The sequence below is a fragment of the Nanorana parkeri genome, unplaced genomic scaffold (genome assembly GCF_000935625.1).
Source record: "Nanorana parkeri isolate BGI_ZX_2015 unplaced genomic scaffold, ASM93562v1 scaffold17, whole genome shotgun sequence".
NCBI classification, from domain to species: Eukaryota; Metazoa; Chordata; class Amphibia; order Anura; family Dicroglossidae; genus Nanorana; species Nanorana parkeri.
This window is the reverse complement of record NW_017306285.1, coordinates 1,457,842-1,474,071: the sequence shown is the minus strand read 5'-3', so window position 1 is coordinate 1,474,071 and position 16,230 is coordinate 1,457,842. Positions and strand designations below refer to the sequence as shown.

Sequence of the window (16,230 nt, the reverse complement as noted above, 5' to 3'; positions counted from 1 at the left end):
CCTGTGTGGCGGTTTTGCGTTGTGGTGGGGGGGGGGGGGGGGGGGCTCATTTCCTTTGCCAGGTCCTTGCGTTTACTAGTAAGCTGTTATCACAGGCACTGCAAGGCAATCCGCTCCCATGTCACCTCTTCTCACTCATCACTTCTCTAAGGCTGGGTTCACACGTAGGCGTATCGAATATGCGCGTTTGCCGTGAATTTTTAACGCGATTCGCGGTTAAAAAAAACGTACGTTTCCGAAGGCTACCTGGCTGTATCGCAATGGATACGTGTGGCAAATACGCCCCAAAGAAGCTCCTGTACTTTGGGCTTAAGGCGTTTTACAGCGCGTTCCTATGCGCAGTAAAACTCCCAGGTGGGAACCGTGCCCATAGGCAATCATTGGTTTTCACATGTTGAGCGTTTTACAGAGCACAGGAACGCGCTGTAAAACGCCCAGGTGTGAACCAGGCCTTAGCTAGTAGGTGGGCAGCTGATGGGGGACTGTTGTCCCTTGTGGTCTTGTACAGCACTGGAAGTTCAGGGAAGCTGAGCTGTTCAGAAACCTGACAAAAAGCTTGAGCAAAAATGTGAAGAAATGCTTTGCAGGGCAATGTATGTTTGGTTTTCATTATTGGGAAGAGTTGAATACTATTTTTTTTTTTTCCTGCACCAACAATCCATGTGTTCGCTGTAGCACAAAAAAAACACTATCGGAAAACTTTGGATACAGAATGAATGTATCTGGTCATTTAGATGTTTAAAGTTTTGCAGTGAAAATGAAGATTTAAACTTGCGTGGAAAATGCTCCTCCTGACCTTGTTTTTGTGTTTTTTTTCTAGTTCTGCCAGCAACCGAATCATTGGCGCCAAGGACCATGCCTCCATCCAGATGAATGTTGCAGAGGTGAGCAGCCTTATGTCATCTCATTGACACGTTGTAATGCGTGGCACTTTCTCTAGCCACTGGTCCTTGAGCAAGGCATGTCAGATTCTGAATAGTGTACACCTTTCTTGGTTATATCTTAGTAATGGATTCAAACATTTTTTTTTTTTCTCAGTTGAGTGTCTGAATTTATTCCTGGGAAAATATGTTCTAAATCTGATACTGCTATTTTTCTAAGTTGGAAAAAAATTGCAAATGCCTAAGTTTAGTGCACAGTTGTGTTGTGGGCGGCACTGCGGCAACAATGCAAACTACTTAGCCACTATGCTGCCTAATGTTAATAATTAACTAACCAATAAGGGTGTAAATGTCCCAAACAGCTCTGCCATGTTGGGTGTGGGTAGATTTATGAATGTTTGCCTTTTTTATCCTGTTCGTCAGTTGGCTTTCCTAATGGGCCGAGCACTCCTGCTTACGATGTTAGCTGAGGTTTAAAGCTTTGATTTTTAGTCCATTTTAAAGTAGTGGACAACCTGCGCACTCCAGTTATTGTAGAGCTATAAGTTCCATGAGACATTGCAAGGCTGACAGCCATAGGCATTACTGAGTCATGTTGGGATTTGTAGTTATACCACAACTGGAATGCCATGCATGCCTACCAGTGCTTTAATAATGATGTTAAATGCTGAGAATCAGCAAATACCGGCATTACAAAGCCTGATATAACTCGTCACGTACAGTGTACGTGGCCAGTCATATAGGCACAAAGTGACAGGACGTACACTGTACGTCTCCCGTCACGAAGGGGTTAAACAGATAGCCGAGGGGACTGTTTACATGTGCAAAGCAGACTGTCGGCTTTACACCAGAGGCAATTGAGCTGCTGCCAGATTGCTTCCAGTGGCTGGTGCATTGCACTTGTAAGCCATCTTTTGTAATATCTAATATCTATTAAGTTAAAAAAATAAGGTTTAAATAAATGTTAAAAAAGAAATTTTTTTTTAAAGTCCTCGGCCCTCGCCATTGCCTTGAACATGCATCTGGTGCGCCTACGTATGATAACGACAATCGCGCTAACCATGTTTGGTATCGCTGCATGCGCCAGACCCAACCTCTTTTTGTAAGGGTTTTGTTAGATTTTTACATTTGGGATTGGTGTTAAGCATTTTTATTCTAGTCAGAGCTGAAATGAAATATGGGGAGAATTTCTTCTGCCATTATCTTTCCAGTCTGCTTTGTGGGAGACGGGACTAAATATTTCACTTCATGTTTGAGGAGCAGAATGTACCAAAGCTTATCTGTTCATTCTCTGGATGGAGTCCACACTTCTGCCTCTGTAATCCCAGCTCTTGCATTGTTCCTAAATTAGGAGCCTGTCTACAGTATTTGTCACAAGTTATCATATTGCCTTCAGTCCAGCGTTACCCTTTTGACTCTGTTTAAAAAGAATGTCTAGTTTTTAAAGTGGTAAGATTTTTGTTAAAATGATCCGCATGATGCGATTGTAAAGGTGATTTTTCTTAGGGCTGAAACAACTAATCGATTTTCTCTCTAGTGAGAATTATCAACTATTCTCATACCAGATTAGTTGATTTGCACTCAGTCCCCTCCTATCCCTGCTGCTTCCACTGGGGATCGGAGGGGGACACAGACCACTGCAGTTAGTGCCCAGCAGTGAGTTAGCGGAGGATCGGTAAATATAGGAAATACCAATCCTTCCCTCTGAAGAACAGAGTGATCAGTACTGATTACTCGATGCTTGCAAATAATTGACATGGTTTTCAGATATTGTGTCCCCAATTATGAATGAACAGGAAGTGCTCTGCATCAATTCCTGTTCATTCATGATTGGGGACATATCTGTTTACTATCTCGGTGTATGAATAAACAAGCAGCCTCTGTACGGAGTGCTTCCTGTTGAGTGCTCGGGCTGCAGAAAAAATTTGGTGACTGTTCATCTTTATTTCTCAAGGGGGAATATCTGGGGTCTGTTCATTTCAATGGCACCCCAACTATCTCTCAATTTGCGTATTTGTTCCTGTAGAATAGTATAGCTACATGGATGGAGGCAGCCATTTGTGCTTGAGACATAGGCAGGCTGCTTTGTAGTTTAGAGCAAATGGTTATGCTTTACTTTCTGACAATACAAGTCTTTTGATGCGAGCAGCTCATTGATAAATATGCACTCCATGTAGCAGACATCTGTCACCCATATCTCCTACCTAATGGAAGCAGGGCTGCAAACTGTTCTCCGTGGTCATATGATCATAGCATGATCAGTCTCCATTTCCTCTTTCCAGGTTGACAAGACAACAGGCAGAGTGACTGGCCATTTCCAGACCTATGCGATCTGTGGCAGCATTCGTAGGATGGTAAGTCATGCAATACATGTGTGCTGGTCTATTAAATTCATGTTCAAGCTCTACTGAAACCGGTGTACAGACTGGGGAAGGGATAGAACCCCTGTCTGGTTTTATAGCATTGCAGTTTGGCTAGATTTGCCCTCACTTTCTTTCTGGACCGGAAGTGATGTCCATCTGGACTGGAAGGAAATCTGTCCATTGAGGGCACAAGATCTTTCCATCAATCTAATATTGAAAATTTAGGAAAGAGGCTGATGCATTAAGGGTATATGCATTCTCCTCAGGGCTGATTTAGCAAACAGACTTATACAAGTTTATATGTAGTAGTCTTGATTATTGACATGTTTTTGTAAATCCGCGGCATGGAAATCCAAACAAATTATAAAATTAAAGTTAAATATACATTGTGGTGATTACCGCTGCTGTGTGAACATCAATCTGTTAATATAAAATCTGTAATATAAAATATATCTATAAAATGGCGCGGTGCAATAGATTTATATGAATATTGACATGTTTGACTATAATATTTGAAATGGGTGTTTTCTAATATCCTAGATAATTTTTTATATAATTTGTTACAATTGTAGGTCAATTTAGTTCAATATTTAACTTTATACCTGTCTAAAGTCTAGCTATGTTGGCCCTGAAGAAGGAAGGTGCAGATTCCTGAAATGTGTTGCCCTGTTTCTGGCATCTTTAATAAACAATTTAGATGGCTTCTATGGTCGATGTCTCGGTTTGGTTTAGGTGTTGGCTTTTCCCCTGTGGTCGGTGTCACTCGCCTCGTATTCATCTGACTTCATTACAGTACAGCCCCCAAGATGTTAGCTTTAGGTTACTAGTCTTCTTGTCAGTGACAACTGTTTCCCTCATTTCTTATAAAATCCCACCTATGGGGTCACTGAAGCAATAAAACATGAAGTATTTACTACTGTGTCAAAACTAAAATGGTGTTGGACTTAAACCAGTTTAAGTTGCATGCTGTCACTTAGATTTGACAAAAAAAACTGGCATATCTTTTAAAGTGTTCAGTCCAAATCTATTTGATTTTAGTTACGTAACGCTTCTCAGTCTGCAATCTTGGAAACCATTAATGACTTGAGAATGTCTTCAGTATTTTTTCACTTGCAGAATAATCTCTAATTCTGTTTCTTTCACCCAGGGTGAATCTGATGATGCCATTCTCAGGCTGGCAAAAAACGATGGCATTGTTTCAAAGTAAGTGTTAGATGGATTTGGGTTCATGTTGTAAAAAGCACATTGTGTGAATTTTCTCTTCAATGCCAGCATAAGAAAGGTGCAGGTTATATTAAGCTGGAGTATCATTTTGTCACGGGGAAGGGAGGGGTGACCAGAGTTTGGCAGATAATGCGGCAGGGTTGCATGCAGTTAATACATTGCCAGTCCTAGCTTAAAGGAGAACTACGGGGTCAGGGCTTTTCCCCATAGTTCTCCTAAGGGTCACGGGAGAACACAAACTAGTGTCCTCCCGTGACCCAAATCTCAGTATATAGCGAGCTGCAGCTCGTGGTATACTGAGATGCCGTAACTGATACCAACAATACTGTCTGGATCCACCCAGCTGCGCGAGTGATATCACTCGCCTCATAATTCTCCTTTTAGGCCTCACTCGCCTGAAGTGTGTTAATGCAACACGTAGAAACCAATTCTCAGTGTGCCCTGTTGATGCCATGCAGGTCTGCATTTTCACATTGCGTAACAATGGTCAAGGCATCGCCATGTACTAAGGTTTAATGAAGTGTCATTTTGTGCCTTTCAATAAAGTTTGAAATGAATAAAAACGATGATGTTTTAGAAATGCATTGCACCACCCTGACAGTGCACCCCAGTGTGTTATATGAACAGATGAACCAGAACAGGTGCTGCTAGTATGAACAGGCCCTAAACCTTGCTTCCAGGCATGGCTTGCATCTCCCCTACTTGGCTAGAAAACACATAAATCCAACACAAAATTGTTCTCTACAATCTAGAAAATGGAAGAAATAAAATGTTGGATTGGACAGGCCTGTTGCCGTACAGGTGTCTCCTGTATGAGTTGTCAAATAGTCTGTAGCATCCTGAGGGTTTAGAACATGATGTATGGTCACCATATGTGGTCAAGCAGCTCATTTTGTATAAAAACCCTTTTTAAGGGAACCTGTTTCCCCCCCCCCCCCCTCCAGCAGCACATAATTCTTTTCCTCCACCTTTTGTTTACCTGGCACTGTATGGGAGCCATGCAACTTCCTCCCTATGACAGTGGAGGGTTCCATACTCTCCTAGTACTGGCAGGGGGGCATGGATAGCGCTTTGTTGACTCCAGATCATAATTTGGAGCTTATAGTGCTTCTTCAGTTGGTAAACTCAGGGCTGGGGAATTGAAAGGTAGGGTATGCAGCTGGGCCCCCCGAATGGACAGCACAGGATTACTGAGGTCCATCTGAAACTGTGAGGGGAATTTATCAAAACTGGAGCAGCTGTGCCTGGCAACCAATCAGCTTCGGTCCTTTTCAAATTTTAACTGAAGATAGTAGCTGGTTGCCGTGGACAACTGCTCCAGATTGTCTGCTCCAGTTTTGCTAAACTACCCCCTTATGTATTTTTTTGTGGAAGCTATATTACTAATTCAATTTCTTTTTCTCGTAGGAACTTCTAAATGCGGAAACCTTTGAAATGAACCTTTGTAGAGAAAAATAAAATGTTGGAACAAACACAAGACTGGTGTATTTCTTGAACTGTTGAAGCTCTTGTTACAGGCACAGTCCAGTGGTGCAGGACGGCTGCAGCACTCTAGTCCAGGGGTCTCACACCTCTGGCTCTCCAGCTGTGGTGGAACTACAAATCCCATGAGGCATTGCAAGATTCTCACAGGCATGACTCCCGAAGAGATGCATCATGGGGTTTGTAGTTTCGCCACAGCTGGTAACACTGGAGGTTTGAGACCCCTGCTCTAGGCCATACAACTGCTAATGTTCATAACAATATTGTGTGGGGTTATCTCCAAATGAATGGTGGCCGGTGTTTCTTGGCTCTACTACCTGAAGTTTTGCTGTCTTGGGAGCAAAATGTGGATCATGGGATTGTGAACTATGGTTGAAGACTTACCCAAAAGCCTGTCAGCTGCCTGTAATCTGGCTGCATAGGATTTTATGGCTGCCCTGGTGTAAATTGAGTTTACTGGTAGAGCTGCAATGGTTCCTTATTCCAACTGTTGCAAAATGAAATTGGAACAAGTCCCTGTATGTAATGTAACTCTGACAATAAGGAATTAAATTCCTACTGTGTACACAGGAAGAGTGAGCTAGATACAGAATGTGGATCTTAACCCCTTCGTGGCAGGGACGTACAGTGTCTCCCATCACTAAGGCCCCATTCACACTGATCGACATGTACCTGGAGCGGATTTCTGTGACTATCGCACTACCTTCACTATTGGGCTGCATGCAAATGGCGCAAATCTGCATGACATCCGTGGCAAAAAAGGTCCTGGACGAGCTACAGGCGACATTGAGTTGTAGAATGGAACAGCTCCATTGAAAGAATCATTGGACGAGGGAGTTCTCGCGATATCGCAAGGCAATATGTGCGATTTTCGAGCGGAAATCCGCTCTGTGAATGGGGCCTTAGTGCCCAAAATGACTGCTCACATTGTAGCACAGACAATGAGGATACATGTCCCAGCATGTTCTGTAACACAGTAAGGACTATCAATACTACTTTACTACTTGATTAAAACACGTTTTAATCAAATGCATAAAAAAAACATCATAAATTAAACTAATTGTATAAATATTATGTAAAGAGATATATTAAATAAACTGCTTACAGTATTATAGAACTGATCATACTCCAGGCTAGAACACAGATCTCATACACTGTGGACATAAACACTATCCTTGTGCCAGCTAGGTAGCTGTGTAAATTCTGACCGATTGGCACTATGTAACTAAGGACCTCAGTATAACAGAAGAGATTAGAACCCGGGTCTGATGAGTCCAGAACCTCATACTTTACCTCTACACCAACTCTACTCTTCACAGGAATGGTGTCAGGTATACCACATAGATAATGCAAACACATATTAATCAGAAATAAAACATTTCAGGTCCAATTCCATTTTTAAACCACTAGAGGGCAATATATTCCCCCAAAACCCTTTTTTCTTTCTCTCAATGCCATACAATTTTAGTCCTGCGGGATCCTTTCCATTAGATTCCCAAAAATGTTTAGAAACACCATGAGGGGAATTTATCAAAAGCGGAGAAGACAAATTCTGGAGCAACCAATCAGCTTCTCTCTTTCATTTTTAAAGCTTAACATAACAAACTGAAGAGAGAAGCGGATTGGTTACTATGGGCAAATGCTGCAGATTCTGTCTGCTCCAGTTTTGAAAATTCACCTGGATGTTTATTACAGCCTTTACCTATAATATTGATGTGTTTCCTAACCCTAGTTGCCAGTTTTCTTGTACGATCCATGTACTGGGGGCCGCAGGTACTGGGGGGGGCGCATGGGCACTCTACTTTGGGGCCGCAGGGGCACTCTACACGCTGGGGGCCGCAGGGGCACTCTACACGCTGGGGGCCGCAGGGGCACTCTACACGCTGGGGGCCGCAGGGGCACTCTACACGCTGGGGGCCGCAGGGGCACTCTACACGCTGGGGGCCGCAGGGGCACTCTACACGCTGGGGGCCGCAGGGGCACTCTACACGCTGGGGGCCGCAGGGGCACTCTACACGCTGGGGGCCGCAGGGGCAAGCTCCAAATTACGACCTGGAGCCAACGAGGGGTCCATGCCCCGTCAGTACTAGGAGAGTATGGTACCCCCCACTGTCACATAGGAGGACGTTGTATGGCTCACATACAGTGCCAGGCAAACAAAGCAACGGTGGAGGAAAGGAGTTATGTGCAGCTTGAGAAGGACAGTTAATCTGTTGCTTTGACCTACATAAAGCACAGGTTTTCATACAAAATGAGCGGCTTGGCCACATATGGTGACCATACATCATTTCCCTTTTCCTGTTGCAGGCAGGCGGAGCCTATATCTCGATGGCTGTCCTGGAAGATTCCTGGAAACAGAGTTATCAGGTAATCAACTCATGTTTTCTGAACCCAGACACCAGCGTGATGGTGCATCCCTCGGGGGCAGCGGGTCTATGACAGTCTGGGCCCAGAGGAGGTGGGTTAAGTGATGCTATCCATCATTCAGCCTGGAGGATAGTCAGCAACTAGTTCTGGAAAGGAATTGTTATGGAGTGGGTCGGCGTCTCTGGTTGAGCAAGCTTGAATCGCGGCTAAATCTGCTCCAAAAAGGGTCCTGCTGTAGCGACACACAACCCGCGACAGCAGGACCCTTTGCCCCATTGGATTGCATTGGAGCGCGATATCGCGCGGTAATTTGCCGCGATATCGCGGGAATTACCGCACGATAAATCGCTCAATGTGAACGGGGTCTAAACATGAGCACTGCAGCAGCTGCTTTTTTATTTTTCTGGCTAGTTCACACCAGCGGCCCAGTTGAGGACACGGGCAGGTGTCCGCTGTGTGCCGGTAGAGACAACGCAAAGCATTGTTTACCATTTTTTCTTTGTTTAAACTTTATTGAAATGCCAAAGTGACATTTCATTCATTTGTATTCAATGTCGCTATAGGCGGGCAGCCATTTATAGTCAGGTACCCCATCACAACAAATGTCAACAAGAACAATCCAGAAAAAGACAAACTTTTACGGTACCCAGGAGTACAGAGTAAAAAAAAAGTCAATCGATTGTACCAATTTGCAATAAACAAAAGATTGCACATTGTACAGTATAGTATATAGTGTAGAAAAATGCAGTATATCCACGGTTTTTTGCACCACACCTACCTCAAGACAGCTCTGTGCTGTGAGGTCACTCTTGCGGTGACTGGTGTTGATCAGGTCACATGGTGTGAACGAGCCCAAAATCTAGTCTATTTTTATGGCATTCTGTCTATTTTTATGGTAATAATTAATAATACTGTTCAGTATTTTTGTGTGTAGGAGGTGTATATAGTATATTGATATATGATACAGACCAGGAAAAGGCAACCTCAGCCCTCCAGCTGTTGTGGAACTACATATCCCATAAGGCATTGCAAGACACTGCCAGCCACAGCCATGACTCCCAGAAGCAGATGCATGATGGGATTTATAGGCTCACCACAGCTGGTGTAGAACCTGACAGGAATGAAGGTGTCTGAGGTAAATCTATGCTGGTGGAAGTATATAGATGTAGACATGTATGGCCACGCTAATTGATTCTCAAACTATAAGTGAACTTTTTCTTTTCGTTGTGGTGAAAAAAACATAACATTCCTTTCAGACACTTTTATAGGTGAGGTGAGGTGTTCCTATACAAAAAGGCTTCTGGCCTAGTAACTGTATAGCAGACATGGCTGTCGGCCTCTCCTCAGGCAGCTCTTAGATATGCAGCAAACATTAAAAAATAATAATGATAAAATAACTCTAATTTAATTAAAATGTGTATTTTTTAAATATGGAAGTTACTATGGTTTCCAGGGGGGAAAAAATACCATTCTAGTTATCTTTTACTTGGTTAATAAAAATGGCTATTTATGGCATATTTACCAGTCTGTATACAACTGGGCTGGTGGAAACCTTAGGGCTCATGCACACGGACATAAATGCCGGCATATATGTCCGCAATGTAAAATACGCTTGTAGTTGTGGCACCGGGAGCCCCGGCACCCGCATTGTGGTGCCCATAGGAATGTATTGACAGAATAAGCTGTATACAGCTATATGCGTGCAAACATTTACATGCACATGCCTATAGGTGCAAATTTCTGACTGAATTTGGGAAATTATGCCCATACCCATGGAAATGCAGCTACCGGCTTTTACAAATATCCTGTCAATACATTCCTATGGGCACAAAAACACAGCAGCTGGTGCCCCTGGGCGCTGTAATATATTGCACTGCACACACATATTTACATGCGTGTGCATGAGCCCTTAGATCAGGGGTAGGCAACCTGGGCACCCCTACAAATCCCATCATGTCTCTGGGAGTTATGCCAGTGGCTGTAAGAGTCTTGCAATGCCTCATGGGGACTTGTAGTTCCGCAACAGCCAGAGTGCTGGGGTTACCTACCCATGACTTACACCAGGGGTAGGCAACATGGGCCTTCCAGCTGTGATGAAACTACAAATTCCGTCATGCCCGTGGCTGCCAGAGTCTTGCAATGCCTCGTGAGACTTGTAGTGCCACAACAGCCAGAGTTCCGAGATTACCTACCCATGACGTAGACCAGGGGTAGGCAACCTGGGCATTCCAGCTGTGATGGGCCTACAAATCCCAGCATGCCTCTGCCTCTAGGAGTCATGCCCGTGGCTGCCAGATTCTTGCAATGCCTCATGAGACTTGTAGTGCCACAACAGCCAGAGTGCCGAGGTTACCTACCCATGATTTACACCAGGGATAGGCAACCTGGGCATTCTAGCTGTGGTGAGCCTACAAATTCCAGCATGCTTCTGCCTCCGGGAGTCATGTCTGTGACTGTCAGAGTCCTGCAATACCTCATGGGATTTGTAGTTCCACAACAGCTGGAGTGCTGATATGGCCAAGGAACCAGTCAAGTATATTTGTCCTCTATGTTTTAGGTTTGGCGGACTTTATCACAGGACTTACAAGTACGACCTGTTAGAAGAGTTTGTGTGGATCCTTTAAGCCCCGTGTCAGCGATATGGACGTCCTGTCCGGTAGGTAAATCTTATCCTGGCGCTAATCAGGCTTGCCATGAGGCCGCCTTTGTCTGGCTGTATCTGTGCACTGGTTATATCTGAAGGATGACAGGGGTGTTTATGACACTGCTTAGGAGCACTGACACAGGGCAGCATTATCTGGATGATAGAGAGGGTGATGTCCTTGGCCCGTGATATGGAAAAGCGTTCCCTTTTTTTTAAAGGAGATGTAAACCTTAACTGTATGACATTTCGTTTGGTAAAGCATTGTGTATAATAAGCAATGACCTTTTTTTAACCCCTTGCCACCGACTCCTGGGGGGGCACTTTAAGGGGGTCTTAATGCCCGGAGTTGGAGGTGAGCTTTCCGATTATGTGATTACTGTGGATGACTGTCACAGCAGTCACATGATCAGGAGGCCATCCCGCCAGCTCCCGAATGCAAACAGTAACCAGACTCCACTAATAATAGTGGTGACAACAGTGGACAAGGCCTACATAATGTGTATTGAAACAGCTCCCTGTAGTTAGGGTTGCCACCTGTCCCAGATTCACCTGGACAGTCCAGGTTATAAATCCTGTATGTGCTGTGTCTGGGTTTCATTTAACCAGAAACCAAAAAACAGGACTCAAAACCCAGACTGTCCAGGTGAATCCGGGACAGGTGGCAACCCTACTTGTAGTCTCTATGGATGCACCGATACTTGTATTGGTATCGGTGCCGAAACCAAGTTTTTGGGCAAAATACTCTGATACGTTCCCCGATACCAGAACTTCTGGTCAGAGGAAAATTTCCTCTGACCGGCAGTGCCGTAGAGGAACATGAAGCCAGCTTCCTGTGCCATCAGAAAGCTGGGCGGTGAGTAATGACCCACCTCCCTGATTGTCCGGGAAGCCGGCTCCATGATGATTGGCCGGGAAGCCGGCTTCCCGGCCAATCAGCATCAAGGCGATCAAACAGCCGATTCGATGCTGACTGACCGGGAAGCTGGCTTTCCAGCCAATCAGCATCGAGCCAGCTTCCCGGCCAATCAGTAAGCTGGGAGACTCTCTATGGTGGGCTCTGCATGGTCTCAGGTGTCCTGGTCACATCCCTGCATACATCTTACCTGTCAGCCCTGCCTCCTCCACAGTCACCAGGCCTGGCCTCCTCCTCCTCCACAGCTGCCGGGCCCTGCCTCCCCCTCTGATGCCGCTGGGGCCTGGCCTCCTCCACCCCAAGCTGCTGGCTGTCACTGACTCAGCAGCGGCTGTGGGGAGCAACGTGCGGCTGCACAGAGAGAGCGGTGCTTTCCTCCTCACAGCCGCCAGTGACAGCCAGCAGCCTAGGATGCCATTGCGACTCAGGCGGCCTGCACGGCATCAGGGGGACCCCTATGTTCCTCGTCCTGGCCATGCCCCCCTGTGCCCTGGGCCCCATAGCGGCCGCTTGGGACCAAGCTCACCATCTCTACCCTTGAGGAAGGGACCCTGCGAGGCCCCCAAATTATTGGTACCTTATGACTTATATGACACTGTGCTTACAATAAATATGTTAAATTAATTTATTTGGTGACTTTGTATCTGGTCCTGGCATGGCTCCATCCATAGTAATCAGTCCGACCACCAATTATTCAAAGGTCAAGTACTGTGAGGAGTGCAACTCCCATCCGGACTCCTGCTTGGACTAGACTCATCAAGTCAAAATCCTCTGCTATTTGTACTATGTGCTTTAGAAATCTTTCCTCCCCACATCGTTGAGAGGCTGATAAGTTTGGCATTTTGTTAACGTTTCAGTATTTGTCTTGGCGAGATATCAGAACGGAATTCTGTTTTTCTGGATAGATAAAGTGGACCGGGAACACCTAGGCCGCCCTTCTTCCTCCGCGTTGGAGCGACGACGGCGGAAGAAGTGTGCAGTGATGTTCTGGAATGGAAAGATTCTGTGGTTTTGTTCCTGGCCGCTGGCAGTCCTTTAAATATTTACATGCCTTTCAGAGAACGTGTGTCAGTGCGTTCCTGTGTCATTTCATGTCTGGGATCTTTATCTGTCCACATAAAACTGTACAACCCTCCTCCCCTCGGGCTGTCCTGAGGTCAGATTCCTCTGGACCCCAGTAAAGGAGAAAAAAAAGTTTAAACCCAAATTGTTTTACAATAAAGGGGATTGGACAGCACAACATTTTGTCTTGTTTTGACTCTTGAAAATATTGTTTACATGTAAAGTAAATGAAAGAATTCCTCTAAGCCATATTTGTAACTAAAGTGGCCTCATATCATAACCGCATCTTAATCTCAGACAAAGTACAATCATTGCTCAGAAGACTGACAGACTTTTATGGTGTCGTCGTCATTTATAAAAAGAAACTTAAAACTTACTTTTATTTATTAATGTATTTATCACAAGTGTCTGTCCACGTCTGGACTTTTTGGAACTGAGAAAAGAAATGGGTGTGGGAACCGTTCAGAGTAATCACAAGCAGGGCCGGATTTACTCTCTCTGCTGCCCCAAGGCCAGGTTCCTCAATGCGCCCCCCTACCCGCCAAAACCCCCCACCATGGAGAATGGCAAACCTGCAGGCTGCATACAAGTGATCGTCGACATCGCCGAGATCACTTGTATAAAACAAGTGTACATTTAGCCCTGCTTGCCCAAGGCAGGGCTAAATGTAGAAAACAACTACCAGCCCGGCACCCGGAACTGCATGTCCCGGGCATCAGGAGATGGAGGTTCCACACCCCTGCTGCCCCTCTACGCCCTGCTGCCCCAAGGCCGGGCCTTGGTTGACCTTGTGGGAAATCCAGCCCTGATCACAAGGTTCTCTGTAACTTAGGTTCTTCCAGCACACTGCCACTAACACTGGCAAAACCTCTGATTGTTTCTTTTAAAATCCCAATACACATCTGAATACAGACTTTTGTTAAAGAGGGTCCATGTTTTTGGTCACAGACTACCCATAATCTTTGCTGATATTGACCTGAGCGGTAATTGTCAAATTTTGTCACAGGATTGTCTCGAACAAGTGAAACAAATGGAAGCGCAAACGGAAACGCACTCATCAATTCAAAACCAGCTTTTTTCTTTCGGATTTTTTCGAAGACACAACAATTACAAGTCCAACACAATTAACAACTTAGGATCCGTTCACATCTTTGCAATGCAGGAGAAAGTGCAATGCCACATGTGATCCTACATCACATATTGCAATGTTAGGTGCGCTCTAGTGTCATTATTTCCTAATAGCACCCGAACGCATGTTAGATTAAAAAAAAAGGTGCTTGCACTTCTTCAAGTGCATTTTAGGTGTGGAAGGCATCCCATTCAAATGAATGGGCTGCCCTAGCACAGAGCACCACAATGCATCCTGCAGCACCTCTGCGAATCATTAACAGGGATTTACTCTGACACTCATTTTTACCAATAAAGTGGTATTTGTCTCAACAATAATTGAGTTTGAGTGTTGCACGAAGCAGTACTAACAATTAAAATTTAGCAAGGTTTTCATGAATTTGGTGCAATGCTTCCAGCTATATCCATACCGCCTATTATTATAATATTATTATGTTATATTTAGACATCGAAAAACAGCTCTGCCATTACAAACTTTCTCTTTAATCTCTTGAATGGAGCGACGTGCCTCCTTTGTTCTGTACACACCTTTGTCCTAGTCAATATGTAGTAAGCTGCTCACTGAGTTTACTGGCCTGCTGGCAAGCTCTGTGATTCATTAAAGGGAATATCATGTTCCTGTGGGTGTCAGTCTGCCCTTACATGGCTCCGTTACACCAAGCTGCCAAATTCCCAGTCTACTCTCAAGACTGTGTCACCTTGTCTCTATGCACTGCCACCCCCAGACATGCAAAGTAGCATCTTATGATATCCCCCCTATTTTCACACCTCTGCCCCCTTTATGTGGACAGACCATTCACAGATCATCACATTGTAAGCTCATGGGAAGTCATCCTGTGCACATTTTAGAGCGTATTTTGTTAGCCACAGGCGGCTAATTCTTTTGGCTAACACAACAAAGCAACAGTGGTTACTGACATCACCTTACGTGTATGTGCAACAAATAAATATACACTGACTTTTAAATTTTTATTTTAGCATCCAAAAACAAAATTCTCATCACTGCAAAAACAAAAAAAAACTAAGGGAGCTAAAGATGGTTAATGTTTGGGTAACGTCATAGGGAGGGCTAGTGTTGGAGTTACAGGAAGGTTTGCGTTGGGGATACAAGGAGGGTTGGTGTTCGGGTTACAGGAAGGGTTAGTGTTGAGGTTACAGAAGGGCAAGTGTTTGGGGGTTACAAGGACGGTTAGTGTTAGGGTTACAGGGAGGGTTAGTGTTGGGGCTACAGGAAGGTTTGAGTTGGGGATACAAGGAGGGTTAGTGTTGAGGTTACAGGAAGGGTCAGTGTTGGGGTTACAGGAAGGTTTAGTGTTGGGGATACAGGGAAGGTTAGTGTTGAGGTTACAGGAAGGTTTAGTGTTGGGGATACAGGGAGGGTTAGTGTTGAGGTTACAGGAAGGGTTAGTGTTGGGGTACAGGGAGGGTTAGTGTTGGGGTTGCAGGAAGGTTTGAGTTGGGGATACAAAGAGGGTTAGTGTTGAGGTTACAGGAGGGGTTAGTGTTGGGGATACAGGGAGGGTTAGTGTTGGGGATACAGGGAGGGTTAGTGATGAGGTTACAGTTAGGGTCAGTGTTGGGGTTACAGGAAGGTTTAGTGTTGGGGATACAGGGAAGGTTAGTGTTGAGGTTACAGGAAGGTTTAGTGTTGGGGATACAGGGAGGGTTAGTGTTGAGGTTACAGGGAGGGTCAGTTTTGGGGTTACAGGAAGGGTTAGTGTTGGGGATACAGGGAGGGTTAGTGTTGGGGTTACAGGAAGGTTTGAGTTGGGGTTACAGAGAGGATTTGTGTTGGGGTTTCATGGTGGTATATTGTGAGGATTAAAGTTCAAAAAACATTATAATTAGGGTTAGTGTTGGAGTTACTCAGAGCTTTCAGTTGGGGTTACAGGGAGGGTTAGTGTTGGAGTTACAGGGAGGGTTTATGGTGAGGGTTGATGTTTGAATAACATTACAGGAAGGGTTAGTGTTGGGGATACGGGGGAGGAGGGGGGGTTATTGTTGGGGTTACAGGGTAAGTTGTTGTCAGTGGCAGTTATTGTCAGTGGCAGTTTTCATATAATCATATGTAGTACGATTACATACGATTTGAGATAGTTGATTGTTCCTGGATGCATCTGTCCTGCGTCCAGGCACAATCATCTATCCCGAACTGCATGTAATTAT

At 44.9% G+C, this 16,230-nt stretch overlaps 1 protein-coding gene across 1 annotated transcript in view; it reads left to right on the top strand.

Moving 5' to 3' along the window:
• Positions 1–5,932, top strand: part of RPS21 (ribosomal protein S21) — an 11,555-nt gene extending 5,623 nt beyond the window's left edge. Inside the window, exons 3-6 of the mRNA XM_018560045.1 lie at positions 821–884; positions 3,164–3,235; positions 4,392–4,447; positions 5,876–5,932. Of these exons, the coding sequence (XP_018415547.1) occupies positions 821–884; positions 3,164–3,235; positions 4,392–4,447; positions 5,876–5,885 (202 nt within the window). The 3' untranslated portion in view covers positions 5,886–5,932. The remainder of the gene's footprint in view (positions 1–820; positions 885–3,163; positions 3,236–4,391; positions 4,448–5,875) is intronic.
• Positions 5,933–16,230: the final 10,298 nt, after the last annotated feature.